Raw genomic sequence first — 12,052 nt, 5'->3', positions numbered from 1 at the left:
TTTTTTTTGACCCAACTCATCTGGCTGAATTTGTGTTAAGTCATATGCACACACGATATGATGCTGTGGATCATCTACCTGGCTGTCCCCAGGCAGATGCTCATAGTTGAAGATGTCCTAGGACAGAAGACTGTAGGAGTGGTAGCTATCAAACAAAAGATTCCACAGCAGGGGGATCCAGTGGTTAATCAAAGACATACTTATTTTTAAGGGAGAAAATAAACTGAAAACTTCACATTAAAAAAAAAAGAATCTCATAAATAAAACTAACATGTTTTGTATGCCTAAAAATTTGGAGACACGGAAAATATGTAATATACTTTCTCTGGTTCTAGGGTGTTCAATTTTTTGTATTATAACATTTTAAATTAGAAAGTCTTAAAAATCAATGTGTTCACTTAAAATGGTAGTTTATTCTCCACTGAAAAGAGCTACAAATCTTATCATTAATCAATGGTATCTTAAAATCAATCTAAAAATTGAAAAAATAAAATTGAAGCAGCATAATATAAGGTAAAATATAGAGAATAGGAATGCAAATCGGAATGGTTACTTTCAGTTCAGAATATTAAGAGTACAATAAACATCTCGCTTTCTCTCTGTTACTGCCTTTGCCACCCTGGTGACACTGTAGACCCTGTGGATTTATGCGCACACTGTGTGCAGGGGCGTGGGATACGCAACTCCCTCTTGTGCAGCAGCAGCAAACATAAGCTGATTTAGCAGCGACTTTAAACAGGTTATAACGTTAAAAAGCCATCACTTTAATTGCCTATTCTTAAAAGGTTATTTAGAAATTAAACAGCATCCATTCACTCTAGCTTAGTGAAAAGGAGGAATTAGATTTTGGCAGACCCAATATCTAGTCAGTGAATAAATATTTTCCTCAAACGTGTTTTATGGGGAAATATAAAGACAAACCAAGCTTAGCTGATCTTAAGTCCAGGGGTTTCACACGCTCACTCACTTGCATTTCGGAGTCCCTACCAATGTGTATTAAAAATAAATGGCCGCTGAGCCTGCGCGTCCGGAGCCTGTGCTCCTCAACGGGAGAGGCCACAACAGTGAGAGGCCCGCATACTGCAAAAAAAAATAAAAAATAAAAAATAAATGGCTCCAGAGTTTTCCAAGCTGCCCGTCATGACCACAGATCAAGGTGGTGTAAGGAAACTATAGAGATGGAGAACAAGTCAGCGGCGGCCAGGGGTTCGGGCGAGGGTGGTGTGGTTGATGGGATACCTGGCAGGGATGGGGCAGCCTGCATCGCCACCGCAGGGCCGTTATGTGAGTCTGCACACTGACAGGGCCACACAGAGCCGCGCAAACACACAGAAGGGTGTGTGCAGAACGACTGAACTGTGAACACGCTGTGGATCGTATCCACGTCGGTTCCCCAGGTTTGCTACTGCATTACAGTCATGCAAGATGTTAGCCCTGGAGAAACTAGCGGAAAGGTATGTGGAACTTCTCTGTACGTTTCTTTTCCCAACCCCTGTGAATCTATAATCGTTTCAAGATATAAAGTTAAAAAAATAATTTACAGATGGGTTGCAATTTATATTTCAAAAACTAAACGAAAAACATTACTGCATTAAGTAAGGTTAAAAACGTATTCAACTATTCAGGAACATGCAGTTAGGCGGGTGGGAGGCTGCAATGTAAACTGTGTTTCTCACTGTGGGTTTCCATCGAAGATGCTGGAGGAATACCGAAAAATAAGGCTACTAGGAAGGAAATAAAAATAATCCGTTCTCGGAGTGTTCTGGACACAGTTAATAATGATCAATAACAACATGAGCAACTAACATTACTGTCCTAAGTACATTGTATGTGTTAACTCGTTTATCTCTGTGAGGTAGATCCTATCACAATCCCCATTTTACAAACGGGAAAACTCAGGCACTGAAAGGTTAAAGACTTTCCCAGCGGCTGGGAGCGGCTGGGCTGGGATGTGGACACAGCCAGTCTGGCTCTGAAGCCTGAGCCCTCAGTCACTATGCTTTACCGACTCAGACTATATCTTGGTGAGCAATTCCAGGTTACCCCAATCTTCAGTTCTAGATTACTTCACCAAAGGCTATCTAAGTTTCTAAAGCTCACTAGACACATCAGAGCAAAAGTCAACAAGTATGATATACACCCAAGTAAAAGATTAATTAACAAATAGGAAAATAAAAATAAAATACCTTTAGCCTCCAATTATCTCCTACTTCAGTTTTAATTCTGTTTAGCCAATTTTCATCAAAATATGCAGGATCTCTGCAAATAAGAAAAAGCTAGCATGTTAATATCATGTAGCTTTCGAGCTAAAACAAAACCAAACACACACACACACACAATTGAAACCCATCCTGTATTATCACTTAACTCCAACAAAAAAAGGTATTTGACACATATGAGCCACAAAATAACACATGTACATGAGATCGAATGCAATTACAGTAGAAATCTCTAAAATCAACTGTTATCACTCATTAAAAAACATAATTTTATCAAAAGCAAGCTAAAAGGTGAAAAGTGATAACATACAATTAATACATGTTTTTCAAATTATACACTAATCTGGAATTAACATAATTAGTAGATACCATGCTAATATCTAAAAACAGTCAAAATCAATGACAACTGTTTTATAAAGGCAAAAGATGTATATTAGGAAGAAGGTTAAAATAAGCTTTTCAGTTAATATTTCAATGACTTCCATCACCTACTACTTCAAAGGTCACCAATAATGTTATTAAAATTTCAGTTTCTTTAAATAATATAAACAGAGAACCTGTTTATGTAATACTAGACATTAGACAAAGTTGGATACCATTTCTGTTTGCAGAAGCCCTAAATCTAAGATAACACTGGTGTGGACGAACTGAAGCAAGGATAGACGCTGAATATACTTGTGCTTATTTTTCTTAGGAAAACCTCCAAAACTTCTATAAACACTAGAAAGAAAAAAAAAAAAGCTTTTATCCAGGCATGATAGTCGCTTTAAAGTTCCTGAAATCGATGCTCTAAAAAATTAAATTATTTGTTCAAGACCACAGACTGAACACCTCTGTCCTGCTCCAGCAAGTGCCAAGTCCAAAGATCTTTTCATAACACAACCATCTCCTTTCACTCAAAAAACATAATGGCAACAAGAGAAATATGTTAGGGGGGAAAAAATCTACATTTCAACTTACACTGTCACTCAGACCGATAAATACAACCGCTACTAAATTTTGGTCAAATGATCTTTAAATAAAGTAACCTGCTACGTAGAATTTTCAAAATTTATTATTAAGAAAAATATACATATTTAGGCATAAGAATTTTTTTGTAGAATTTTTTAAATTAATTGCTTGATTAATTAATTAATTAATGGCTGTGTTGGGTCCTCATTGCTGCGCGTGGGCATTCTCTAGTTGCAGCGAGCGGGGCTACTCTTCGTTGCGGTGCGCAGGCTTCCCATTGCAGTGTCTTCTCTTGTTGCAGAGCACGGGATCTAGGTGTGTGGGCTTCAGTAGTTGTGGCTCGCAGGCTCAGTAGTTGTGGCTCGCGGGCTCTAGAGCACAGGTTCAGTGATTATGGTGCACGGGCTTAGTTGCTCTGCGGCATGTGGGATCCTCCCGGGCCAGGGATTGAACCCGTGTCCCCTGCATTGGCAGGTGGATTCTAACCACTGCACCAACAGGGAAGTCCCAAGGCATAAGTATTTACGAAAAAAGTTACAGCTAAGTTTTCTCTGTAGAAATCTATTAGGATTATTTTTGAAGCCTGTATCCAAGTTAACATGTTAACTTTATTGTCTAATTCTCTACTCCTAAGTTTTTAAAAATTGAGATATAATTCACATACCATACAACTCACCCATTTGAAATACACAATGCAATGGATTTTAGAACATTCACATCACCACAATCCAATTTTAGAACCTTTCCACCTTCTCCAAAGAAATCCTGTATCCACTGGCTGTCACTCCCATTTCCCTCTCTCTCCAGCCCCTAGAAATTACTAATCTACTTTCTGTTTTAATAGGCTTGCCTATTTTGTACATTTCATATAAATGAAATTATACACTGTGTGGGGTCTTTTGTGTCTGGCTTCTTTCACTCAGCATGCTTTTAAGGTTCGTCCATGTTGTAGGACGTGTCACCACTTCATTCCTTTTTATGGCTCAAAAACATTCCACTTATGGATACACTACATTTTGTTTATCTATTCATCAGCTGATATACATGATTCATGTGGGTATGTGCCTAGGAGTGGAATTGCTCGGTCCCATAATAACTCTGCTTAACATCTGAAGTGTGAACAAACTGTTTTCCAAAGCAGCTGTACCATTTTACATTCCTGCTAGCAACACGTCAGTTCCAATTTTTCCACAGCCGGTCAACATTTGTTATTATCTCTCTAAAAAGTTATGCCCATCCTAGTGGGTGTGAAGTATTATATTATCTCACTGTGTTTTTAAAAATTTTTTTATAATTCATTTATTTTTATTATTTTTTAAATTTTTGGCTGTGTTGGGTCTTCGTTGCTGCGCGCCGGCTTTCTCTAGTTGCGGTGAGCAGGGGCTACTCTTCATTGTGGTGCGGGGGCCTCTCATTGCAGTGGTTGCTCTTGTTGCGGAGCACGGGCTCTAGGCGTGCGGGCTTCAGTAGTTGTGGCTCACAGGCTCAGCAGTTGTGGTGCACAGGCTTAGTTGCTCCGTGGCATGTGGGATCTTCCCAGGCCAGGGTTTGAACCCGTGTCCCCTGCACTGGCAGGCAGATTCTTAACCACTGTGCCACCAGGGAAGCCCCTCTCACTGTGGTTTTGATTTGCATTTCCTTAATGACTAACAACAGTTTCATGTGCTTATTGGCCACCTGTATATCCTCTATGGACAACTCTATTCAGAGTATTTCCTGTTAAACAACTGAATTGTCTTTTTATTATTGAGTTGTGAGAGGTTATTTTTGTTTGTTTGTTTGTTTTTGTTTTTAGTATTCAGGGTAAAAGCCCCTTATCAGATATAAGATGTGTAAATAATTTCTCACATTCTGTGAGTTATCTTTTCACTTTCTTGATGGCATAATTTGCAGCACAATGGTTTTTAATTTTTGATAACATTCAATTTATCTATCTTTTGCTGTTAGTATTACATCTAAGAAGGTTTTGCCTAATCCAAGGTCAGGAAGGTTTACTTCTATGTTTTCTTCTAAGATGCTCACAGCTTTAGTTTTAAATTGAAGTTATGATCCATATGCATAGTGTGCGTAAAGGGTCTAACTTCCTCCTTCTGCATGTAGATATTCATACCCATCTATTTTTGTTTTAAGCTTCATCTAGCTTCTTTAGTCAAGGTTCTTTTGTTGTTAAGTCAGAGAAACTAATTTGAGCAAAATTGTGCAAAAAAAGGGAACTTACTGGAAGACCACTGAGGTATGTTATGGTACAGAAAGATAGCTGGGCCTCCTTGAGTACTGAAATAAGGATCCGGAAAGCTGTTAAGAATCCAGACAGTACTCTCCTTCTGACTTTCACCTTTGCTTCTGCCCACCTATTCGTTTTCTCTCTGAAGACCAACTTTTTCTGTTTCTCCACACAAGGCTGAAGAGAGCCGCACACACGCTCCAAGTCTTCACCATGCCAGTTCAAGAAGATAGTTTTGAAGACCAGCCATCCCTCAATCCCAATTCTAAATTCCCAGGAAACTCCAAATAATACAGCTAGAGTCTGTTTTTCATCCCTAGTCCGACTGTGTGTGACCAAAAGGATGGAGAGCCACAAGTAGGACACCCACAACTTCAGGTTTCAGAACCCCCTAAAAGTGTCCTCTTTGCTTAAAACCTCTTGTGAAAATAGATAATGCAAAGAAAGACAACTTAAGTGAATTCTACTGAAATATTAAAGAATTGTTATAAAAATAGTTCAGAAAGTAGAAAATATTCCATATTTTTAATAATCAAAAAAGCTGTAATCTAAAAATCATAATCATTGCCAATCAAGTAACAGTCTTTCCAATCAAAATGGACAGTCATAAGTAAGGCAATCTGTGAGTCTGGTGCTAAATGGGTGATGATTACCCAAAGCCAAAGGCATTGAACTTACTAGCTAAGTGGCAATTCAGGGCCACACAGCTAAAAGATACTTATATTTCAACAGGAAACCCCTTAACTTATAAAAAAAGAATGCTTTAAAATGTCTAAGAGGGCTTCCCTGGTGCCGCAGTGGTTAAGAATCTGCCTGCCAATGCCAGGGACATGGGTTCAAGCCCTGGTCCGGGAAGATTCCACATGCCGCGGAGCAACTAAGCAACCCTGTGCTTCACAACTACTGAGCCTGTGCTCTACAACCCGCGAGCTACAACTACTGAGCCCACGTGCCACAACTACTGAAGCCTGCACGCCTACAGCCTGTGCTCCGCAGTAAGAGAAGCTACCGCAATGAGAAGCCCGTGCACTGCAACGAAGAGTAGCCTCCCGCTCGCTGCAACTACAGAAAGCCTGTGGGCAGCAACGAAGACCCAATGCAGCCAAAAATAAAAAAATTAATTTATTAAAAAAAAATTAAAATGTCTAAAATTATATACTCTGAGAACTCCACGATTATGGGATACTTCATTTACAACTTAGAGCAACACTTCTTATGAATCAAAGAACTCAGAAAAATCTGAATAAAGTATTTCAAACCAATCACTATGATACAGTTTGCTTCTTGCTTAAAAGATGACCACATCAAAGCCTCAGAATGTGCCTGAGCTGGACGGGAAGACAACAAAAGACAGCCGTTACCACCATGTACTCAGCACCAGTAACCTGCCAACCATGGAGCCAGGCACTCTGCATTCACAGTGACACTGCCAGGAAGGTATCACTGTCCCCATGTTATGCTGAGCAATATGAGACTCAGAAGGTAAGTAATTCCCCAAGTTCAATCACACCGTTAAGTGGCAGAGTTGATGGTACTGTCGCTTTTGTTACAAGAGATCAGCAGAGTTCAACACAATACTGGTCCTAGCAAACAACACCAAGGTCCTGTGGCTAATTCTCTCCTTCCTGCTCAGCCGCCTAGTCACAGAGAACAAAGACCCACATCATTCACGATGTTCTATGGTCAATAGGGGCAGGTGTCTGTCTCATTCACCACTGTCTGCCCAGCACTTCATGTCTGACACACAGCAGTTCTCATTGATACCTGTGCACTGAAATACATTTGGAAGGTGATAGCACTTTTATTTAATAAGCTTCCAACCTGCTACTTGGGCGGAACACAGCAAGAATAGTAGTCCACAAATCTAAACTATGACACAAGTTAACCTATCTATGAAACAGAACAGACTCACAGACATAGAGAACAGACTGGTGGTTGCCAAGGGGGAGGGGGTTGGGTGAGGGATGGAGTGGGAGGTTGGGATTGGCATATGTAAGCTTTTATACACAGAATGGATCGACAACAAGGTCCTACTGTAGAGCATAGCGAACTACATTCAATATCGCCTAATGAACCATAATGGAAAAGAATATTTTAAAAAAAGAATGTATATATATGCATAACTGGATCAATTTGCTGTACAGCAGTAATTAACACAACATTGTAAATCAACTATACTTCAATTAAAAAAAAGAAAAGAATAGTAGTCCACAGCCTTCTTCCATTCAATACGCCTTTTTTTTTTTTCTTCCCCCAGTACGCGGTCCTCTCACTCTTGTGGCCTCTCCCGTTGTGGAGCACAGGCTCCGGACGTGCAGGCTCAGCGGCCATGGCTCACGGGCCCAGCCGCTCCGTGGCATGTGGGATCTTCCCGGACTGGGGCACAAACCCGTGTCCCCTGCATCGGCAGGCAGACTCTCAACCACTGCGCCACCAGGGAAGCCCAATACAACTTTTCCTAGTCATGAACTTGACTCAATATGCAGGCATCTAGCCATAACTCTGTTTCGCTAAGTAGTTTACAATTTCAGCAATGTTTTCTAAGTACCCCTTAATAAACGTTCTCAGGCTAGGATCAAACAGCATAAAGGTGATTTTCTCCAAAATATTAACAGATTATAGTTCTGCACAGATACGTAAATGACAAGGGATAATCTTACTGGGAATGTTCTTCATGAGCCAGAAACCATCTTGAGCGTCTTACTATGTCCTGACTCCTGTTAAGAAAATGACACAAACCAGCCACAAAACATATGAAGCCACTTCCTCGACTTTCCCAGTAACACATCTATTCGGCTGTAACTTATGCACCAGTCACAGCTTAAGCTAAAGGAAAAGCCCATTAATTTTAATCCGTAACATAATTCCAGGAATATACTGTCATCCTGCAGTCAACTGCTTCCACAGAAACCAAAAAATTAAATTTTATTTCTACTGCTTAAATTATTTAAGTACCATAATATTCTAATTGAAGTCCCCCAAATTAAGATGGGGTCCGAAACAAACACTGTATTTTGACTCAATTTCTTAATATGACATTTTTATTAGCAAATGTTACTATTTTTTAAAATAGATATGTTAATTCTTAGGTCTATTTTCCTTTTTCTTTTGGCTGCACTGTGCAGCATGCGGGATCATAGTTCCCTGACCAGGGATCAAACCCGTGCCCCCTGCAATGGAGGCTCGGAATCTTAACCACCGGACCGCCAGGGAAGTCCCTCTTAGGTCTATTTTCTAATGATCTTTTCATTACCTAAAACAATCATTTTGGTCCCCGGCCACTAAATGGATATTGAAGAGTTGGCTATGACATTTATATTTCGCATCCTTGATGACAACAAAAATAAAGCAAATTATGCTTTAGCCCCTGCTGTGTTAGAAAGAGCAACAGAGGCGCAGAGGCACAGGCTCTAAACCAAGGGCAGGCAATCGGGTCCCATAAATAAAAAAAGGCGTTCCACCACTGTCCGCAGCTTGACCTTCATTTTGTCTCTTTTGGTCTCATCTACTTTCTTTTTCCCACTTTCCTGAACTCTGAAAATAAAACCTAATGGCACTTAGAGGCACAACTTACTGCTTCTGATCCTGCTCTTTCAGTCAATATGCAGTTGTGGCAGAATAAAAAATACATTTGCCCTCTGTCCCTGGATCCTGGCGCTGAGCTCCTAAAACCCTGAGAATTTCCTGAGTGATGGGGTGTCTTTTATAACTCATCATGAGCCCTTTCCAGCCACACCGGAGCTTATGCTAACAGGGTGATTCACTGCGGGACCCGCAGACAGCTTCAGGATGAGGGCTGGTCCCAGAGGAACTTTCAGCCCCACCCCTGACCTCCAGGAAGGGACTGGCGGTGGAGTTCAAACAGGGCTAACGACTTCACTCACGTCTCTTTAGTGAAACCCCCCAATAAAACCCTAAACAACAGGGTTCAGAACTTCGGGGCGGGTGAGCACATCACTGTGCTGGGAAGGCAGTGGGCTTGCAGGGTCCCAGAGCTCTGCACTGCCTCTACCCCACACGTCCCTGTGCACCTCCTTCGTTTGCCTGTTCCTGAGTTGGATCCTGTACACTAAAAATGTAATCGTAAGTACAGAGCTTCCCTGAGTTTTGTGTCATTCTCGCACATATCAAACCTGAGGGGGTTCATGGGAACTCCTGCATTTGCAGCTGGCCGGGCAGAAGCGTGGGTGCCCCAAGGACCCCACCCGTACCCACCTGGCGTCTGCAGTGGGGACAGTCTTGTGGGACTGGGGCCGTAACTGCCGAGTCCGCCCCGAGTGTCAGAATCAAAGGACGGTGACCTTAACTTGTGGGGTGTGAGCTACCTCGGGAAGCTGGTGTCAGAACATCGAGTTGGTACCAGGGAAACTGGTGATGGAAAAAGACAGAGTGGTGAACTCTTCTTAGAGATAAAGGATAAAAGGAGATAAAAGGTGCCTTCTTTTCATTTCCAAGTTCATAATTCCATATTCATTCATTTAGCTAACATTTACAGAACACCTACTCTAGAGCAGGACAAGGGCTCTGGAAGGTAAGGGCGGCGGCGATACTCAACAGTTGGTCAGGGCGGGCTAGGTGGGGAAATGGCCAGCTCTCAGTGGGGACCGGCAGCTGGTGAGGAAGGGCGGCACGTGGATGTCTGACTGATAAACATCCGAGGCAGAGGGACGGGCCACGCACAATGCCCCCAGCAGGAGACGTGCGAGGACAAGCAGGGCGCCGCTGCGGGAAAGAACGCCAGCAAATGAGGTCAGAGTTCAAGAGGGAAGAGATATGGGAACGTATGTATGTGTATAACTGATTCACTTTGTTATAAAGCAGACACTGACACACCATTGTAAAGCAATTATATTCCAATAAAGACGTTAAAAAAAAAAAAAAAAAAGGAACGAGGTCCGAGTGGTACCAAGGGCTCAGGTCACTTGGGCTCTGATACATCCCTGTGAGCCCTTTGGCTTTTACCCTGAGTGAAATGGGGCACCAGTGCAGGGCTCTAAGCAGAAAACCTCACTGTGGCTGCTGGGTTCACATGAGACTCTGGGGCAGGCAACTACAGAAACACTGACACTAGTCAGGAAGTTACCAACATGATGTGGGCAAGAGATGACGGCAGCCAGACCAATATGGTAGCCGTAAAGGTAATAATTTTTATCATAAAACGTTTTTACTCCTAAAAATTCCACTATACATCTGTAATAAGTACAGCACTTTCCTGTGCCTTACTAACCACGGTTCTGATACTACACCTAACATAATAAAGAAACACTCCCAGAATACCACCTAATACTCAATCTATATTCAAATTTCCTCCATTACATCCTTGAAATGTCTTTGTTCAAACAAGATCCAACCTTCATGCATTGCATTTTTGTTGTTTTTGTTTTTGAAACTGTGGTAAGAACACTTAACATGAGCTCTGCCCTCTCAAGAGACACTCAAGATCAGAGTACAGTGCCATTAACCACCACACAGTGCTGCACAGCAGGCCCTAAGGGCTTGTGCATCTCATGCAACTGAAACTTTCTACCTGTTGAACAGCAACTCCCCGTTTCCCCCAAACCCCAGCCCCTGGCAGCCACCACTTCACTCTGCTTCCGTGAGTCTGACCACTTCAGCCACCTCCCAGAAGCGGAGTGGTGCAGTCTGCCCCCCGGGACTGGCTTTCTCGCGTAGCATGACGTCCTCTGGGGCATCCACGCTCTGCACACGGCAGGTCTTCCAGAAGAACCACGTGATGCGTTTGGTCAGTGTCTTTCTATCTGGACTCTCTGACCTAGAATAGCCCACCTCGTTCCTTTCTTCTCTTGACATTCACTTGCTGAAGAGACCAGGTCAACTGTCCTGTGAAATATCCCACTTTCTGGATTTTCCTGATCCTTTCCTTGTGACTCAGTTTAACCTATTCCTCTGTCCTCTGTATGTCTCTGTAATCTGGAAGTTAGATCTAAAGGCTGGATTTAGCTGTATTTTAAAAGTGTAGCCTTCAGTACTTCCTGATGGGTTGGATGCAGGATGTGGAGAAAAAGAAAGAGAGGTTTCAAGGTCTGAGCAGCTCAAGGCCAGAAATGCCAACAACTGAAATGAGAAGACTTTGACTGAGTGGGTCTGAGTGGAAGACAGGTTTAGTTCTAGATACGACGACCCTGAGATGTCTTTTAGACCCAACTGGAGATGCTAAGTAGACAATCAGACGAGTCTGGATGTCAGAGGAGAGGTTCACGCTGGAGATAAAAATCTGAGCATCATTAGGATAGGGATGCTATTTAAGGCTATGAGACTAGACGAAACCATCGAGGGGATGAATGCAAACAAAAGATAAGAGGGGCCAGGCCTGAGTCCTTAAGCTCTGCGTCCTTAGGAGGGAGCGCAGGAGAGGGAAACCAGCACGGGAAATGCAGATCATCCAGTGAGACAGGAGAGAAACCTGGAAGGTCACAGTATCCCGGAGGCCAAATCTTAGTAAGTGTCAGAAGGAAGTAATAAGCAGATGAGCATCTGTCCTTTGGACGCTGCTGCCGGTCCAGACGAGGACTGAGAACGGGCATTAGCACCAGCAACAAGTGCAGTTCTAACATGATGGTGGGGAAACCCTGACGGAAGTGGGTTTCAGGGGGGCGGGGTGGGGGGGAGAACTCTGAGACAGATGCTGCACAGGCAG

The 12,052-nt window shown here is 42.4% G+C and overlaps 1 protein-coding gene across 1 annotated transcript in view; it reads right to left on the bottom strand.

Moving 5' to 3' along the window:
* Positions 1-12,052, bottom strand: part of HOOK3 (hook microtubule tethering protein 3) — a 97,877-nt gene that overhangs the window by 66,497 nt on the left and 19,328 nt on the right. The window contains exon 3 of the mRNA XM_060086225.1: positions 2,187-2,259. Within this exon, the coding sequence (XP_059942208.1) occupies positions 2,187-2,259 (73 nt within the window). The remainder of the gene's footprint in view (positions 1-2,186; positions 2,260-12,052) is intronic.

Source organism: Mesoplodon densirostris, chromosome 20 (assembly GCF_025265405.1).
Source record: "Mesoplodon densirostris isolate mMesDen1 chromosome 20, mMesDen1 primary haplotype, whole genome shotgun sequence".
Classification (NCBI taxonomy): domain Eukaryota; kingdom Metazoa; phylum Chordata; class Mammalia; order Artiodactyla; family Ziphiidae; genus Mesoplodon; species Mesoplodon densirostris.
This window is presented reverse-complemented; position numbering and strand designations above follow the sequence as displayed.